At 39.8% G+C, this 20179-nt stretch overlaps 1 protein-coding gene across 2 annotated transcripts in view; it reads left to right on the plus strand.

Annotated features, from left to right (window-relative positions):
- The first annotated feature begins 4816 nt into the window (after positions 1 to 4816).
- Positions 4817 to 20179, plus strand: part of TAX1BP1 (Tax1 binding protein 1) — a 90170-nt gene continuing 74807 nt past the window's right edge. For both annotated transcript variants that reach the window (XM_047831405.1, XM_047831412.1), the window contains exons 1-2: positions 4817 to 4973; positions 12416 to 12584. In XM_047831405.1, coding sequence (XP_047687361.1) covers positions 12423 to 12584 — 162 coding nt within the window. In that variant the 5' untranslated portion in view covers positions 4817 to 4973; positions 12416 to 12422. The remainder of the gene's footprint in view (positions 4974 to 12415; positions 12585 to 20179) is intronic.

Below are 20179 nucleotides of genomic sequence, written 5' to 3' on the forward strand. Positions count from 1 at the left end.
ATCCTTTTCGATGGTTGAATAGTATTCCACTGTGTGTATACGTCACATCTTCCTTATCCATTCATCTATCAATTGATACCTGGGTCCCAAAACATTCAATTTGAACACAATTTGAAAAAACTAAGTTTTTTCTTAGTACTCTCAGACATAACTTTTGTGGTAAAGCATATGACGATTCCAGAGTCTATAAACACATTTGTTATGGGAAATTGCACTTCATTTGTAAGATAGAAAATCAAAATATTGGATAGGATATTGAACATATGTTAACAAAATGAGAATCCATGGACTTGGAGTTGGATAAGAAGGGAAGTATTAAAAGGAGAAAGCTGAATGGATTAGAGATCTCGATGAGTTTGAGAAAGAGAGTGGGCATATTTGAATAAGCAAGTTAGAAGAATAAAAGGTTGGGGCGTTGGGGTGGCTCAGTCAGTTAAGCATCTGACTCTTGATTGCAGCTCAGGTCTTGATCTCAGGGTCCTGAGTTCAAGCCCTCAAGGTTGTTGTCAAAGAGCAAGATGCTTAATTTTGAAGGTTAAGGAGTTACAGGTGGGGATGAGGTTCAAGGTATGAGCATGGAAATAGGTATCTGGAGTGGAGTGGAGGTTATTGGAGATGAGGGGGTTCAAGAAATTAAAAGCCCAGGGGCGCCTGGGTGGCTCAGTTGGTTAAGCATCCTACTTTGGCTCAGGTCATGATCTCGCGGTTTGTGAGATTGAGCCCCGTGTCGGGCTCTGCGTTGACCACTCAGAGCCTGGAGCCTGCCTCAGATTCTGTCTCCTTCTCTCTCTGCCCCTCCCCCACTTGTGCTCTGTCTCTCTCTGCCTCTCAAAAAGAAATAAATGTAAAAAAAAAAAATTAAAAAAAAAAAGAAGAAATTAAAAGCCCAGCCTGTTGGCCTTCTAATTTTGATCTCATCCAAGGAGACACCAAATGGAGAGGAAGACTGCACGAGGTGATATTCTTCACTGAATGAGGAAGAGTGACTTGGAGATCAGCAGATGACAGAAACGAGGACAGAAGAGAGGGTAATAGCTCATTGGCATGCACCCCAAAGGAGCGAAGTTTTTTATAAACAATTGGGAGAGTGGCAGAGGAGAGGCAATGTGGGTAAGGAGTAAGTACATCAAGACCATCTCCTAACAGAGTAAGAGAAGATAACCCTATTTACAGTGTTGGAATCCTCTCTTTCTCTATCCAGAACCCACCATTATTCAAATCCTATCTTAAGTCCTGTTTTTAAAACAAAGGTTTACAGATGTATTGATTAAAAAAAAAAATTTTTTTTTTTAATGTTTATTTCGTTTTGAGAGAGACAGAGAATGCGAGTGGGTTAGGGGCAGAGAGAGGGAGACACAGAATCTGAAGCAGGCTTCAGGCTCTGAGCTGTCATCACAGAGCTCGACGCAGGGCTTGAACTCACGAGCTGTGAGATCATGACATGAGCTGAAGTCGGATGCTCAGCCGACTGAGCCACGCAGGCACCCCAAACGGTTGTATTGATTTTTAAGGAAAGAATCATTTCTAGCAAAGGGAATCTTTAATATAAACTCTGAGGAAAATCACCGTTCCGAAAGATGAAAACGATTTATTTTGCCTGGCTTTCAAAACTCGTAATATTTCTAGAACATGTCTATTGGAACTTAGTTTTTCCAATTTTCAAACCATGTTGTCCCACCTATTTGTCAAATTTGTGCCCTTTTAATTATTCTTTCCAATAAGCCCTTTGTCTGCCTTCTCAGATCCTGTTCATCTTTCAAGGCCTAGTTCAGTTTAACAGAGTCTTGCTAATTCAAGATTAAGTATTTTGTATCGTGCCTTCTTTCTCCTTTACTTCTCAAGGTCCATTTCTTACCATGCTTTATTCTGTCTTCCCAGAGCACCTGGCATAACCCAGCTCACATTCTATATGACCAAAAAGCATTTATCAAGAAACAGCATAACAAAAAGAAAGAAAGAAAGAAAAAGAAAGAAAGAAAGAAAGAAAGAAAAGAAAAGAAAAGAAACAGCATGGTACGGGGGAAAATGGATGAACTTTGAGAGTTACAGATTTGAGTGCAAGTCTGGTTTGCCCTTTTCATGATCATGGGCAAGCTATTTAACTTTTCTGAAGCTACATTTCCCTGCATATTGGGATGATACCGTATAGGATTGCTGTGACGAGTGGAGGCAACCGAAATATCCAGCAGAGTGGCTGGTCAGCACTGTGTACTAAACAGATGGCGATTGTTTTTTGTTAACGATCTTCTCCCTGCCTGACTCCTGTGCCCAAGCTCTTATATTCTGACTTGGTCTTCTTCCTTCCATGCCTTCATCAAAATGCTTTACCAGCGGTCTACCTCCTCCAAGAAAAGTATACTGCTCACGCAAGACTACACTGAGTTCTCTCATCTCTGAGTATCTTTTATACCTGTTTTATTGTCATATTTTAGAGTCACCCACATTTTCATAGATTCATTTATTTTCTTCCCTTTCTTATCATGAATCCTTCTAACAGAGGAACGGTGTCTTTTAGACATTTGCTCAATCTAAACACGGGACAGATGGTAGGTGATAGATTAGGAGAACCATCTAGAAACTACTTGAAATTATAATTGCTCCAGAAATACTATGAGATCCTAAGGGGTTTACTTTCCAATAATTCTTGGAACAGGTCTACAATCCCTTATTCACTGTTTTGAAGGTAAAATGTTCTCTTCACGTTTTGTGGCAAAACCTGTCTTGACCTGAACTCACCTGAATGCATCACAGCAGAGTGGCAAAGCTTGATCTGAAAAACCTGATCTGAATTGAAGACTGTGTGCTTTATCCTACTTTGTAGTGTGGTAGTCATAATTTTTCCTCAAAAAATGTTAACTTGATTATGATGTGCTGTTGCAGACCTTGTGCAATGTCATGGAACATAAAGCAAGTACATTTTTCGGAAGTCTAAAAAATTTCTGAATTCTGAAACCCACCTGGCCCAAAGGCTTCATGTGTGGATCCATATCCCTTACGGCCCAAGTACATTGCTGTATCTACAATAGGCTAATTTTTAACAATTCAATTAAATACCGAAAGGATATATATTTAGCTTACTGGGAGAAACATGGTCTAAAAATTCAAGGGGCCATTATTAAGTGGATTAAAGCAAGTTACATTTCCTAAGCAAATACCTTCATGGGGAAAATAAGGTCTAAAAATTCAAGAAATTATCAAAAATAACAAAATAAAGTAAAAAGACTTGCATAAAAATGCTTTCCAATTATGGCTTTTCTTAAGCACATTGTTTTTCTGATTTCATTAAGTGAAAATTGGTGACAATTAGAAATTACATATAAACAAGTAATGTGGTTAAAAAAGAGTGACACCTCTGAAAAATTGTGCTTATAAAATTTACTACTATCTTTGCATTTCTTTAAAAAGATTTTTAAAAAAAAATTTTTTTTTTCAATGTTTATTTTATTTTTGGGACAGAGAGAGACAGAGCATGAACGGGGGAGGGGCAGAGAGAGAGGGAGACACAGAATTGGAAACAGGCTCCAGGCTCTGAGCCATCAGCCCAGAGCCTGACGCGGGGCTAAAAAGATTTTTTTATTAAAAAAATTTTTTTAATGTTTATTTATCATTGAGAGGCAGAGCATGAGAGCATGAGAGGGGCAGAGAGAGGGCGAGACACAGAATCTGAAGCAGGCTCTAGGATCCAGCTGTCAGCACAGAGCCTGACGTGGAGCTTGAACTCACCAACCAAGAGATCATGACCTGAGCCGAAGTCAGATGCTTAACTGACTGAGCCACCCAGGCGCCCCCCAAAAATTTTCTTTTAGTGTTTATTTTTTAGTGAGGAAGAGAGACAGAGCTTGAGTGGGCGAGGGGCAGAGAGAGACGGAGGCAGGGAATCAGAAGCAGGCTCCAGGCTCCCAGCTGTCAGCACAGAGGCCGACGTGGGCCCGAACCCACCAACCTTGAGATCATGACCTGAGTCTAAGTAGGAAGCTCAACAGACTGAGCCACCCAGGCGCCCCTACTATACTTTCATTTTTTTTTTTTAATTTTTTTTTTCAACGTTTTTATTTATTTTTGGGACAGAGAGAGACAGAGCATGAACGGGGGAGGGGCAGAGAGAGAGGGAGACACAGAATCGGAAACAGGCTCCAGGCTCTGAGCCATCAGCCCAGAGCCGGACGCGGGGCTCAAACTCACGGAGCGCGAGATCGTGACCTGGCTGAAGTCGGACGCTTAACCGACTGCGCCACCCAGGCGCCCCATTTAGACAGGATTTTTATAAATATTTTTTTTTCAACGTTTATTTATTTTTGGGATTGAGAGAGACAAAGCATGAACGGGGGAGGGGCAGAGAGAGAGGGAGACACAGAATCAGAAACAGGCTCCAGGCTCTAAGCCATCAGCCCAGAGCCTGACGCGGGGCTCGAACTCACGGACCGCGAGATCGTGACCTGGCTGAAGTCGGACGCTTAACCGACTGCGCCACCCAGGCGCCCCATTTAGACAGGATTTTTAAGAGCCGGGCAATGCCATGGTAATAGTCCATGTAACTTTGGACTACCCTTTCAACCTAACTGGTAAGTTACCTAACTTTCCGGTCAAAGTAATAATTAAATGAAAAACGCAAATCCAAACGGACCGTGTTTGACTAGGTCTGCGAGCCATTCCTGTGAGGCCGAAGAAAGAGGAGGAGTAGCCGAGCCGGGGTAAAAGGCCGATCTGGAGTTTGGATCCGCCCGCAGAGCTGGTGAAAGGTCACGTTTGCAGAGACCTCGTTTCAGCTGAACGGCCCGGCCCACCAAGCGCGGCGGTGGCGGAAGGGGCGGGCTCACAGCCGGAAGTGACGTACCGCCGGCTTTTTGGCACTGAGGGGAGGTGTAGCCGGTCGGGGGAGAGAGGTAGTGGTGGCGGAAGAGGTTCGGCGGCTGATGGCGGCACCGGCTCGGAAGCCTCTCTAACGCTCCCTCTGTCTTGGGGCTCCTCGCAGGGTAAGTGCCTTCCCCGACCGGCTCCAGCGACTTGTGCGGGGCCCCAGCTGGAGCTCTTTGGGGGCTCGCGGTTCGCTCCTCAGCTCTTAAGAGTCTAGGGGCCTGGCCAGTCTCGGGAATGATCGCCGTGGTGACGATGCAGCCAAATGACGATGCTTTCCTTCCCCAGGACAAACTTTTCCTTCTGGACTACGGTTGTAACGGGGGTGTGGGCAACTTCGGTTAGCAGTGGGGCTGGGAAAAACGACGGGTGGCCGCCCCACACGGCGGGGAGGCCCCGGGATAGGCCTTCGCGATTTGGGGGGGAGCCCTGGGGGACGTGGGCACTGTGGCGGGGGCGAGTGACACGGGGGACCCCCGAAGAAGAACCTGTCTTGCCCGAGGCCCATTCTAGGGTGTGCTCTGAGGGCAGTATGTGTGCTGCTGGCGTAGGCGAGCTTGGGAAAACAGGTCGAGTCCGAGGCTCGGGTTTGCTCGGGTGGGGTGAAACCCAGGTGTTTTGGTTTGTGTCGCCGTTGGAGAAAGAGGCGGAGACTCACTGCGCCGCCTCCGTTTGCGGGCGGGGGGCGGAGTTAGCTGTTGGGGCGGATAGCAGCCTTCACCTGGGCTACAGGTCTGGTAAACGTTTTTTTCGTCTGTTTATGGGTGGCTCCTACGCTTAACGTTCCGAGGGATCTCAAAAAAAAAAAAAAGTCTTAAGAGGGCCACACGTCTTCTTTTGCTTAGGCAACTTTTCTTGATTTCACAACTCTCCCTTTCCTCCACCCAACACCCTGCAGGCTCGCAAGTTGTGGTCTGGTCCCGACCGGTCTCCTTGCCTGGGGCAATCTTTGTTTGAATTGGGTGTGGGTGGGGTTTTGTGCGTGTGTGTGTGTGTGTGTGTGTGTCTGTGTGTGTCTGTGTCTGTGTCTGTCTGTGACTGTTGATACATTTAGTTCCCTTTTTAATAATAGGTTTATTTGAAAACACGGTGGCATTTGACTTTCTGTATAATAGGTTTTAAGGCTTCAAACGTTGCTTAGGACAAGGATTTACGACAAGGATTTAGACGGGAAATCTTACTCAAGTCTGCGTTATACTCATTGTAAAAGTTCTACGAACAGCGCGAACTGTGGCACTAATTACGATTTTCGTGCTCCGTTCCAAATCATTTAAAGAGACGAGTTCAGTAACATGTTAATCTAAAAGTGGGACGATTGCCCCTCAAAGTCCCGTGCAGGTAGAGAGAAGGGCCTGAGGTCAGGCCTTTGTTTTGTTCTTAAACTTGGTTTCTCGAAGTATTGATTACGTGAGAAATGACTTACTAAGTCTTTTCAATTTATTTTTTACATCCTGTTGTTTTCTCCTGTAGTCACATTGAGTTGTATACCTGTTTACAGTTAATGCTGTAGCCATTTTAATGTTAAATATGAAACATTCTAACCATGCTCATGTACTTTGGGGGAATACATATGTGAGGTTTATTGGATTTTAGTTTTTTGGATTTTGGATATTACTAAGTAAAATTTTGGCTGTATGCTCTTCTGGCTTTTAAAGTTTATTTTGGCTCAAATCCTTACAGAAAGATAAAAATTCTCTTTATATGGGCCAAGATCATAGCTTTTTATTTTCTCTCTCTTTCTCTCTCTTTCTCTCTCTCTCTCTCTCTCTCTCTCTCTCTTTTTCTCTCTCTTTTTTAAATAAAGTTTATTTTGAGGGGCGCCTGGGTGGCTCAGTCGGTTAGCCATCAGACTTCAGCTCAGGTCATGATCTCACGATCTCACAGTTCGTGGGTTCCAGCCCCTCATTGGCCTTTCTGCTCTCACTGCAGAACCAGCTTCTCCCACCCACCCCCCTCAAAAATAAAAATAAAATCTTTAAGTAAGTTTATTTTGAGAGAACGTGAGCAGGGGGAGGGGCGCAGGAGCAGAGAACACCACGCAGACCGGTGCTGACAGTGCAGAGCTGTTCGCCGGACTGGAACTCACCAGTCGTGAGATCAGGACCTGAGCGACATCAAGAGTTGGACGCTTAACTGACTGAGCCACTCAGGTGCCCCAAGATAGAGTTTTTTAGAAACCACCTTTAAAAACAATCTACGGAGTAAATAAAAGTGGTATGAGTGACACCTGGGCAGAGTGTAGTGGCACTCAGCTGTAAAGAATTCTAGAGATAGGGATGCTGGTTGTAAGAGTGCAAATTAACAGATTGTTGGCTTTGCTTCTGCCTTCCAAAAAGATTTCAGATAACATTTTTCTGCTCTATAAACCAGCTGATAATCTTTGAGCTAAAGTATGAATAATTGGAAACTATTAGAATGTTAAACAGTTTTTCCTTCAGATATTTGTGTATCCTACGGGACTGAAGTTTGGAGATAATTTTAAAAGTTCATATATTTTTAACTGAAGATTTTAAAGACTTTTTTTTTTTTTTTTTTGCTGAGTTTGTCATTCACTATATATAAGGTGTTCTATTGCAGGTCATACACGGAGTTTTTATTACTGATCTTTACTTACAAACATACGCAAAAGGAGAACAAACGGTGGAAGGAACGACCACTTTGCTAATCTTGTTTTATCTGCTCCAAAACATTTTTCCCCCTGGAGTTTTAAAAGCAAATAAATCCTGGACATCAGGATATTTCACTTATAATTAGTTTAGTGTCTTTAACTTGATAAGGACTTTGGGGAAAAAAACCCACAATTACCACAATCATATCACACAGAACAAAATTCAGAGTATATTTTCTAGTTCGCTTGGCTGAGGCTTACATTTTGGACTAGTCCAGCAAAATAAAGTAAGTAGCAGAAGCCACTGGAAAAATACTACCACAAAAGACAGATTTGTTTTGGGCTTGAAAAAGTTCCAGCAGGAATAAATACAACATTGAAGTGCTTCCACCTCTTCCCTACCCGCCCCCCACCCCCCATTTATTTTAGCTACTTAACTGAGTGCCCACTGCACGTTATTTGTCTTTTCCTTAGATATTGATGAATCCCCAGAATAACACAATTGGATTTTAGACCAAAGACTTAATAGTATAAAGTTTACAGCATAATTCATACAAAGCGACTCTAGAGATGTTGGGGAATATAGTAGGAAACATGGAAGAGGTCACTGCAGGCAGCAAGTGTATGCATTTCAGACTTGGTTTCCCAGCTGAATGTGTTCGGTTCTTTAATTCTTGAGTCGAAAATTTTTGCTTACCTTCATTTGCATCTTAGCGTACCCACGTTTCTGGAGATGTACTTTAGAGAATGGGAAGTAAAATTTGGTCTAGTCCCGCTGTTTCCATTTCCCTTTGTGTGTGTGGGGGGCTATATTTCCTCTCCAGCTGAGGTGCAGTTTGTTCTTTTCCTCAGGATGTTAGTGAAGCTACACTTCCCAAGCATTACCACAAGGTGATGCAGTGACTTTGCACATTAACCTCTCCACTGGGCTTTGTGTCTCTGCGTGTTTGTGTGTGTGTGTGTGAGAGCAGGTGTGTATGGATATTGTATAAATCTGCCTGTGAATCATCTTGATACATTGACATTGTCAGTGAATTTCAGCATTTTTTAAAACTTGCCCATCTTTTCATTTCTTTATCTGAGTAAGGAGTGAAACAGGACTTCTATGGGAAATTTTTATTTTACTATTTGAAATGGATTAATTCATGTGGTAATTACATTCAGATTACATTTACCCTTGTTAAGTTTTTATGACTAGGAAATATATTGGAATTTAATTTTTAAAGTTTGAAAAACTAGTAATGAGAGTGGAATGACTTGTAAAACATTTCTGTAGTTATAATTGCATTGAAATTTTTTAAAAGGGAGGAAGGGGTGTTGGAGAGAGATTAAGGTTATTAGGATCACAAATTATCTTAAGATTTATAATCATGAATATATTTAAAGTCTGATTTAGGGTTTTCTGTTAAAAACTTGAATTTTGGGGGGAAGGTTTAAAAATGCAATTTTATGTTAATATGTTTATTTAAAACAGTGAAAACAATGCATTTATCTATACTAGTAAAATATCAATTAAAAGTTGTCTTCACACAGATTCCTCTTGAGTAAAGACTGTTGTGTGTACTTTTTAAGTCCTTTTTGATCAATTTATAAGCATATAAACAAACATACATATATAGATCTGTACCTTCTTGCTATTTTTCATCTTTTCAGTGAAGTAAAAGTGTAAGATTGATTATGGATTTTTAAGACACTATTGTAGTTGAGGTTAAACAAAAGTTTAAACTTCACTGCCTTGTTTTATAACATAATCACAGCTTTGTTAATTCAGTTTACTTTAGGAAACATGTTAAATTTTAAGAAAAAGTTTCATTCTTAAACTGCTTTTAATTAAAAACATGGCAACTCATTCTAAACTAGCCTTATTTTCTCCTTAATAAATACCCTCCTCAGAGAAACCGAAATATTCATTTTCTTTGTAGAAAAATATTACTGATTCACTTGTCTCAGTTTTGGTAGGTGAGTCTGCTAGAGGTTGGTTTCATTGATTTAGCTATAGCTTCTCTTACTGATATAACCAGTACTGAACAATATTTCAAAACTGGAATTGATGGGTTATTTTTTCCTTCTTTGTGAAGCCATTGACTTGAAAAGAGATTATCATCAGTGACTTTATTAGCACCATGACATCCCCCTGAGCCCAAATTAGGTCAGACAATTCAAAGCAGCAAAGTAAATAACACTTCATTTATTTTATGCAGAGTTCCCAGTATTTGTAAGTGCTACCTTTTTTCATTTTACTGAAGGCTTTGGCATACCAGCTGGGGAATACTAGTTAAGTCCTTCTGTGAAATAGGGCTGCTGGTCATAAAGCCATTTTGTTAGTGCAGAGATCTTACCTAGAAGAAGGATTGCTACTGAATGGGCTCTCCTTACCTTGGAATCCTGGCAGAGCTCACAGCTAGCTAACAGTCAACCAGACTGGTATTCTAGCAGTGGCCTCTAGGTTCACCATTGACATTCTCTTTATGAGATGTCCAGTATATTGTTTCAGTAAAGCAGTACTTGAATAGAAGTTGAGCAGACACAAGAAGAAAAGTGCATATTTTCTGAAGTGTTTATTATTTTGAAACTTCAAAAATTTGCTAGTATTTCAAATAGGTCAGCAAAAGAAACATATTGTAAAAGCATGTTGTCTGAGATCTTCTTAGCAATGAAGACTTTTTTAACCTTTATTTTTGAGAGACAGAGACAGAGCATGAGCATGGGAGGGACAGAGAGAGCGGGAGACATAGAATCCAAAGCAGGCTCCAGGCTCCGAGCTGTCAGCACAGAGCCCAACATGGGGCTCGAATTCACAAACCATGACTTGAGCTCAAGTCAGATGCTTACCGACTGAGCCACCCAGGCGCCCCAAGACTTTTTTAATAGTTAAAATATGAGTATAGCCTAACTGCTGTGTTTGCCCTATAGAGACTTTATTGATTTGTGAAGTAAATGAGATTAATTTGGTTGGCAAAAATCATGCCTCTTTTTTCCCCATCACGGAGATTTCTGTTGTGATGACTAAGAAGCAAGTACCATAGGGATGTTGTCTAGTTTATGTGTACTGTAGAATCAATAATTGTACTGAGTCTGTGACACACGTATAGATGGCTTTTACCAGTAAATTCTCAGTTGTATCCTTTTTCTCAAAAAGTCGAGTACAAAATATGGAAAATATTTGTGTCTTGCAGATTTTTATAGTTCATTTTCACCATCTCTCTTGTGCTTGGTGTTCACTAAGCAGTGAACATTCACTGAATCTGTAATAGATTTTCAACAGCTATGTATTTCATTGGCACTATACGTTAAAAAAAAAAAAAACCAACAACTTAGTTTTTGAGAGAGAGGGCGCAGTTGAGCAAGGGGCAGAGAGAGAATCCTATGAGGAGCTGAGAGAGAGGGAGGAAGGGGTGGGACTGAGAGAAAGTGGGGCTAGTGTTTTACTCAAAGTGGAGTTCGAGCTCACCCAATGTGGAACTTGAACTCCTGAACTGTGAGATCATGATCTGAGCTGAAGCCAGATACTTGACGACTGAGCCACCTGGGTGCCCATAAAAAATAACTTATTTTTAAATCAGTAAATCTATGGAAAGAGCACATGAACACTGGAAGCCAAGTAGGATTATTAAACCCAGAATGAAAGGGTATAAAATCAGTATAGGCTGAAAGGAACAGATAAGCTGAGTTGTGTCAAGTAGACCAGCTGAGATTTTATGTGATTTGAGATATCTGAACAAGCATGTACCAGAAGTCCTGAGTGAAGACAGGCTAGGTCGGGGCATTTGTGGAAATGAGTGAGAGGTGGTAATGAATACTTAAGATTACTTGGGGAGGGGTGCCTTGGTGGCTTAGTTGGTACAGCATGAGACTCTTGATCTCCCCAGATCCTGCTTTCAGAAAGTCATTGTCATCTTTTCATTTTTTAAAAGTTTTTTATTTATTATTTTTATAATATTTTATAATATTTTATTATTTTTATATTTTTATGTTTATTATATTTTTATAATTTTTATTTTATACAATAATTTTATATTTTTATTATATTTATAATTATAAATTTTATAATTTATTCTATATTTATATTATAATTTTTATAATTATAATATAAAAATTTTATAATTTTTATTATTTTTTATATATTGTTCTTTGAGAGAGCGTGTATGGGTGGGGGCAGAGAGAGAGGGGGACAGAGTATCCAAAGCAGACTGTGCTGACAGCAGGGAGCCTGATGCTGGGCTCCCAGCTCATGAACTGTGAGATCATGACCTGAGCTGAAGCCGGCTGCTTAGCTGACTGAGCCACCAGACACCCCTAAAGATTTTATTTTTAAGTAACTTCTGTAACCATTGTGGGTCTCTAACTCACAGCCTTGAGATCAGGAGTCACATGCTCTACGTACCGACTGAGCCAGCCAGATGCCACCCAACCCCCCTTTTTGGAGAGCCCCTAATGATTTTAATATGTAGCTCAGGTTGAGAATGTTGGTCTAAGGGATCACGAACATGGGTCAGGAATGCAGACAGAGAGGTTAACATCAATTAATAGGAGACTAAGACCTAGAGGACGATGGGTCAGATTGAGGAAGAAAATTACTAAGTTCCAGGGTTCAGCAGAGAAACACTTCTGGTTCATTTGCTTTTGCTTGCAAACGAAACAGTGGGCTAGGCTTTCCAAGAGAGTTGAGAGTTTTTGATTTTGGTTTTAACGTTTTTTTAATCCTTATGTAACTTCCTGAGTCATTTTATAACTTGTTATTTCCTGGTTGTGTTTTTATATTTAGGCACATTTAAAAAAATTTAACCACATTTTTAAAGACGAGTTCTAAGTATATATCTTGTCAATAATTATGGCATGCAGATTCTCATGTAATTTGCATTTAATGTTATGCATTTTCTGAAGGTGTAAGGTTTTTTTTTGTTTTTTTTTTTTAGTTGGTTTCATTCAACTTACATGATTTACTTGTTACAGATTCACAATGACATCCTTTCAAGAAGTCCCCTTGCAGACTTCCAACTTTGCCCATGTCATCTTTCAAAATGTGGCCAAGAGTTATCTTCCTAATGCACACCTGGAATGTCATTACACCTTAACTCCATATATCCATCCACATCCAAAAGATTGGGTTGGTATATTCAAGGTAAGAACTTTCTGTGTATTTCTTCCACTTAGGTATTCTGTTTTCTATTTAAGCAGGTTGATATGTAGCTTATATAAGCCTCGTCTTAACTCTGCATTGAGGGCCTTTCTTACAATTGTAAACTTAAACGTTTTGTAAACATGAAATATTTAACAGTACAGAGTAGTATACAACAAATACTGGGAACTTGAATTTGCCAGACTCACCTCTCTTTGATCAAAAGGTTCAGTGTCACTCCAGGTCTTGTGAAAACTTTTCAGAATCCTTTTTTTTTTTTTTTTTTCCTTCTGTTTTCTCCGTTCCTTACCTGAAAAAAGATCTTTTCCTTTGAGTTGTTATATCATTTACTGTCTCTTCCAGTCATTTGTAATTAGCGTTAATTATACAGTTCTATAGCCATGTTACTCTACTATTCTACTTGCTTAAATATTGCTCATATTGTCTTATGCTTTTGTAAGAGTTTTCTGTTTTACATGACTAAATAGTAAACTCTATGATGGCAGGTATTCCAGTCCTTAAATTTTGCCATTTTTTATAATATTTGTGAATTACATTGAGGTGATCATTATGGTGGTGCTTTACTGTGCTACAGATTTTCTGGCAATTTCAACACTTTACAATGTAGTAGAGAACTAAAACAAGAGAATCTCTTTGGGGTGCCTGGCTGGCTTAGTTGGAAGAGCATGTGACTCTTGATCTTGGAGTCGAGTTCAAGCCCCACTTTGAATGTAGAGATTACTTAAATAAAATTTTAAGTCATTTGAATATTCAAAATGTCATAAATGTCAACAGTAAAACTTTTCTACTGGGTTCCTCTAGATTCTCCCTCAGAATAAATTTATTTTAGATCTGATTTTAATGGTTCTGAAATTTTGATTGGTGTGTATAAGTTAAGCAGCAAACTAGAAAAGAAGAGTTGCTGCTAGAATTAGGGACATTGAGGGTATCTAGAAGTGAAAAATGGCTGTACAGAGTGAGGAGGGCAGAAAAACTATTGAACAAGGGGCACCTGGGTAGCTCAGTTGGTTAAGCGACTTTGAGCCCTGCATCAGGCTCTGTGCTGACAGCTTGGAGCCTGGAGCCTGCTAGTGATTCTGTCTCCCTTTCTCTCTCTCTACCCTTCTCCTGCTCATACTCTGTCTCTCTCTCTCTCTTTCCCTCTCTCTCAAAAATAAACATTATTTTGTTGAATTTTAAAGTTTGGCATGCAATGACATTTCCTTTTATTATTTTATTAGAGAGTGTGCGTGTAGGGGAGAGGGAGAGAGAATCTTTTATTATTATTTTTTTTAATAATTTTTTTTTTTAACGTTTATTTATTTTTGAGACAGAGACAGAGCATGAACGGGGGAGGGTCAGAAAGAGGGAGACACAGAATCGGAAACAGGCTCCAGGCTCTGAGCTGTCAGCACAGAGCCCGACACGGGGCTTGAACTCACGGACCGCAAGATCATGACCTGAGCTGAAGTCGGCCGCTTAACCGACTGAGCCACCCAGGCACCCCTCTTTTATTATTTTTTAAATAATTTATTAATTTTTTTAATTTACATCAAGTTAGCATACAGTGCAACAATGATTTCAGAAATAGATTCCTTAATGCCCCTTACCCATTTAGTCCATTCCCCCCCCCCCCAACCCCTGCAGGAACCTTGTGTTTGTTCTCTATATTTAAGAATCTTTTATGTTTTGTCCCCCTCCCTGTTTTTATATTATTTTTGCTTCCCTTCCCTTATGTTCATCTGTTTTGTATCTTAAAGTCCTCATATGAGTGAAGTCATATGATTTTTGTCTTTCTCTAATTCGCTTACCATAACATCCTCTAGTTCCATCCATGTAGTTGCATATGGCAAGATTTCATTCTTTTTGATTGCCATGTAATACTCCATTTGTGTGTAGACACACACACACACACACACACACACACACACACACACACACCCCACCTCTTCTTTATCCATTCATCCATCAATGGGCATTTGGGCTCTTTCCATACTTTGGCTATTGTCGATAGTGCTGCTATAAACATGGGGGTGCATGTGCCCCTTCAAAACAGCATCCCTGTATCCCGTGGATAAATGCCTAGCAGTGCAGTTGCTGGGTCATAAGGTAGTTCTATTTTTAATGTTTTGAGGAGCCTCCATACTGTTTCCCAGAGTGGCTGTGCCAGCTTGCATTCCCACCAGCAGTGCAAAAGAGATCCTCTTTCTCCACGTCCTCACTAACATCTGTCGTTGCCTGAGTTGTTAATGTTAGCCATTCTGACAGCTGTGAGGGTGGTATCTCATTGTGGTTTTGATTTGTATTTCCCTGATGATGAGTGATGTGGAGCATTTTTTCATGTGATGGTTGGCCACCTGGATGTCTTCTTTGGAGAAGCATCTGTTCATGTCTTTTGCCCATTTCTTCACTGGATTATTTGTTTTTTGGGTGTTGAGCTTGATAAGTTCTTTATAGATTTTGGATACTAACCCTTTATCTGATATGTCATTTGCAAATATCTTCTCCCATTCTGTCACTTGCCTTTTAGTTTTGCCGATTGTTTGCTTTGCTGTGCAGAAGCTTTTTATTTTGATGAGGTCCCAGTAGTTCATTTTTGCTTTTTTTCCCTTGCCTCCGGAGACGTGTTGAGTAAGAAGTTGCTGCAGCCAAGGTCAAAGAGGTTTTTGCCCGCTTTCTCCTCAAGGATTTTGATGGCTTCCGGTCTTACATTGAGAACTTTCATCCATTTTGAGTTTATTTTTGTGTATGGTGTAAGAAAGCGGTCCAGGTTCATTCTTCTGCACGTCGCTGTCCAGTTTTCCCAGCACCACTTGCTGAAGAGACTGTCTTTATTCCATTGAATATTCTTTCCTGCTTTGTCAAAGATTAGTTGGCTAGAGGGAGAGAGAATCTTAAGCAGGCTCCCCATTTGGTGTGGAGCCCGCAGGGCTTGATCAGTGACCTTGGGATAATGACCTGAGCCGAAATCAAGAGTTGGATGCTCAGCTGACTGAGCCACCCAGTTGCCCCTTCAGTTTCATTTTGAATCCCTCCTTCCTTGATTATGCCTGATAGAGGAGTCATTTGCTATTTTTTTGTTTTGTTTCTTAAGTCAAATTCCAAAATGGAGACACATTCATTGTAAGCATTTTATGAAATCAGTACCTGTTTTGATTTTATGTGAGCTAAGAGTATCAAGTTAAACTGAGTGAGAATTGGTGTTTTGTGCAAGAATGGGTCAGGGAAGAATACAGTAGGGAAATAAGATTAAAGGAAGGGAGGGGCACCTGGGTGGCTCAGTTGGTTGGGCCTCCACTTTGGGCTCAGGTCTTGATCTTGCAGTCCTCTAGTTCAAGCCCTGCCCTGCATCGGGCTCTCTGCTCAGAGCCTGGAGCCTGCTTCAGATTCTGTGTCCCTGCTCTCTCTCTCTGCCCCTCTCCCACTTGTGCTCTGCCTCACTATGTCTCTCAAAAATAAATGTTAAAAAAAAATTAAAAATTTTTAATGTTTTATTTATTTTTAAGACAGCATGAGTGGGGATGGGGCAGAGAGAGGGGGAGACACAGAATCCAAAGCAGGCTCCAGGCTCTGAGCTGTCAGCACAGAGCTCAACGCGGGGCTGGAACCCACCAACCGTGAGATCGTGACCTGAGCCGAAGTCGGATGTTCAACTGACTGAGCCACCCGGGCGCCCCTAAAAAAATTTTTTTAAAGGAAGGAGGGGCATTTCTGACAGGAAAGTGGTATAAGCAAAGGCATTAAGTTGAGAATGTTATGAGTACAGGTTAGTTTGACTGGAACATATGTTTCATTTAGGGAAGTGGAGAGAGATAAGTGTGGAATTAAGCTTTAGTCTGTTAATGGAGGACCTTCAGTGTTAGTCTAAACTGTTTGTAGGTTTGTTATGGGTAGTGGTATGTCTTTATATATGTAGGTATTTAGGCTGGTGTATGATAAATTGTATTTCAAGAAGATGAATCTTTCCCTTTTTTCCTTCAGACTGCTTATTCTGATTTTTAATTTTAAAAATTTTTAGTTAATGGCCTGTTGCTTAAGCCACAAGCTTATGACTTTCCCTTCAAATTTAGTCAAACACCAGTTCCATCCATTTTACTGCCTATTTATTTCTTTATTTGTAATATCACTGCCGTAGACTTATGCCTCCTTATCTCTTTACAGGACTATTGCAATAGGTTACTTGTTTTCTCTGGTTTCATTCTTGCCCCCTCCCCCCCCAAATCTATTCGTCAAACTACTCTATAAAAACTATAATATAAAATGAAAATCTGAGCATATCTTCCTTTGGTTTTAAACTCTTAAGTGGTTCTTTATCATCTATGGAATAATGCCAACATTAAATAACTTTACCACTGTGTCTTATAAGGCTTCTTTATATGATTTGATTGAAAACTTTATTTTTTTGTCATTGCCTGCTTTATATTTTTTGCTTTGGTAATGCTAAACTATCTCTTGTGTACTCCAGGGACTATAACTTTTCTTTAAGAAATAAATATATAAATGGATACAATTGTGTAGAATGCCCTTGGATTATAGAATTCCCTAGATAGTACTTTAAAACTCCATAGTAATTTCAGGCATATAGTAAAAATTTCAGAATCTATGGGAAGACTCAAGAAATCATGTTTAATAAAGTGGAATTGCCATGTTTATTGCATGTTTTAAACACTTTATGCATACTGCAAATTGCCCTCTAGGATGATTTTGATAGATATGATATTGACAGGCAAGCAGGGAGAAAGTGCCCAGATGGTAGCTCTAAGGGAGAAGGAATGAAAGGAAGGTGTGTGCGGTATGTTTTGAGAAAGTGTTAAGGAATTTGATTTGCCTGGGACAGGTAACAGTTTTAGAAGATAAATGGGGGGGACATCTGGGTGGCTCAGTTAAGTGTCCAACTCTTGATTTTAGCTCAGGTCATGATCTCACAGTTTGAGATTGAATCCTGCTTTGGTCTCTGTACTGACAGCTTGGAGCCTGCTTGGGATTCTTTTTCTTTCCCTCTGCCCCTCTCCCCTGCTTGTGCTTGCGTACATGCTCTCTCTCAAAATAAATAAACATTAAAAAAAGATGAATGGTTGGTTTGGATTACGTTATGGATCTAATATCTGGCTGAGGAATAAAGTAAAAAGAGTAATAAAGTTTAGAGGTGAATTTTTATTTTGGAGGGTTGAGTGAGATTAATTGGAATTAGAAGAGAATGGAGGCAGGGAAAATGTTTAGACTATCCTAATTTCCTAGGTGGGATAATGAAAGCCTATGGTAGAAAAGGGAGTCAGTTGTAGGTAATAATCCTTAAGTAGAATCCATGGGGGTTTGTCAGCAATTAGTTGAATGAATTTGGAGTGGAACTCATTCATGGCTTCGGTATATTCAGTAAGGAGGAACAAGGTTATGTGTTAGGTAAGAGTTGAGGGGACTTGAGTATGCAGAAGATTTGGTTCTGCTACTGTGGAAGAATGTCCTAGGGAATTGGAGATTGCTGAGCATCAGTTTTAGGATTTTATCCAGAAAGGTTTAGCACCCAGAATTATGAGTGAAGAATTCCAAGGTGGTAATCATTGAGATTGCGATTTGGAGAGGTAAAGGTGGGGGAGAGAATGGGAAGGGAATTCAAGAAGACAAAGGATACTAGGGTGGATTTAGGTGCTCTGTTGATATGATTAACTGATTATGAAGTTGGGTAGGGAAATGAATGAAGCTAGTCAAGGGATGTAGACTGGGTTGGAGATTTTTATTTTTTCCTTGTAGTTTCCCTCTCCTCTATATGGACTGTTTTTGATTATAACTAAAATAAACACATAACATTGGTTTATTTATACTTTGCAAAGATTTTTCATCAGAACATTATAGTTCCCATTTTACAGATAATGGAATGGAGGTCCAGAGAGAAGTGACTTACAGTTATTCATTAAACTTTGGAGCTGAATCTTGAACCTCATGTAAATTGGCATTCAAGAATTGTTCTCTGGGGGCGCCTGGGTGGCTCATTTGGTTAAGCAGCTGACTCTTGGTTTCAGCTCAGGTCATGATCTCACAGTTTCATGAGTTCGGCCTTGTATTGGGCTCTGGGCTGACAGTGTGGAGCCTGTTTGGGATTCTCCCTCACCCCCTCCCACTCTCTTAAAATAATAAACTTAAAAAAAAAATGTTCTGGCAGTTTGAGAGATCTGGTTATCTAAAATTAGCAACAGAGTTCCTAGTAAGTTCAACATGCATTTTATGAGTGATAGAGTTGAAGTGAAAATATAGGAAAAGATTTAGAATTATACCTCATGCTGTGTTTTTATTGTAAATGCAACATTAATTGCAGTAAAATATATGTCACATTATGTTTGAGTTTTATTTTTGTTTTGTTTGTGTTTATTATTTGTTTTAATTTTTAAATTTATTTTCGAGCATGTGAGTGGGGGAGATGGGGGCGGAGGTGGGGGGGTGGGGAGAGAATCTTAAGCAGGCTCCATGCTCAGTGGGGAGCCCAATATGGAGCTCGATCCATGACCCTGGAGTTGTGACCTGACCCAGAATCAAGAGTTGGATGCTCAACCGACTGAGCTACCCAGGTGCCCCTAGTTGTTATGAATTTGATTTGGTTTTAGTTGTACAAATATATAAGCACAAGGAATTTACATTTAGATTTATGCTTAGTACAAATTAAATTACCTTATAATTAAAATAATTTTTAATAAACTAAAGGTCCATGAGATTTTTTTTTTTTTTTTTTTTTTTTTTTTAAGACTTGAGAAGGAGACTTAACAGTTCTCATGTTTCAGATACTTTTCTAGGTGAGGAAATTGGGAGTGCAGTGATCGTCGTTTCCAAAGTCTTTTTAGGCAGACCATGCTTCCCAGTAAGATACTATTTTCACGCATCACACCGCCAACCAGGTTAAAAAAAAAAACCTTAATTTCCTGGCGTGGACAGTGAACCTGAGCAGTGATTTTATGCATGAATATCTTGTTTCAAGCTTTTGTTTGTTTTTCCTTGTTTCTCCTTTCCTTCTCATATTTCCTTTTCATATTCTCTTCTTTTTGCTTTTTCTGCTTTTCTGCCTTGGTCTCCCTTGAACCTTGTCTCATTTTGTTTTTAAAAAGTATTCTCCTAAAAATAATTGTAAAATAATCATAATGTTAGAAAACTTGGAATAAAGTATTAAAAAAATTAAGATGATCAGCAGTCTTCTTGCCCAACTATATTCCTGTCTAATACTATTAATGTTTAAGTATTTCATTCCAATCTTTTTAATTAAAGGAAGACTTTCACTTTTTCTATTGCATATATTTTGAAAGTAGTTTGAATAATATTGCATGCCCTTTTTTATGCCCTGAATTTTTTCACTTAGGATTATAATCACTTCTTTAAAAGATTTTTTGAAAGATTTTTTAAGATTTTAATCTCTATCCAGCATGGGGTTCAAACCCACAGTCCTGAGTAAAGAGTTGCATATTCCACCAACCACACCAGACAGGCACCCTGATAGTAGTCCCTTTCTTTATCTTTTTCTTCTTGTTTTTTTAATTTTTAAAATGTTTTTATTTATTTTTGGGAGACAGAGTGTAAGCAGGAGAGGGGCAGAGAGAGAGGGAGACACAGAATCTGAA

This window comes from Prionailurus viverrinus, chromosome A2, assembly GCF_022837055.1.
Source record: "Prionailurus viverrinus isolate Anna chromosome A2, UM_Priviv_1.0, whole genome shotgun sequence".
NCBI lineage: Eukaryota > Metazoa > Chordata > Mammalia > Carnivora > Felidae > Prionailurus > Prionailurus viverrinus.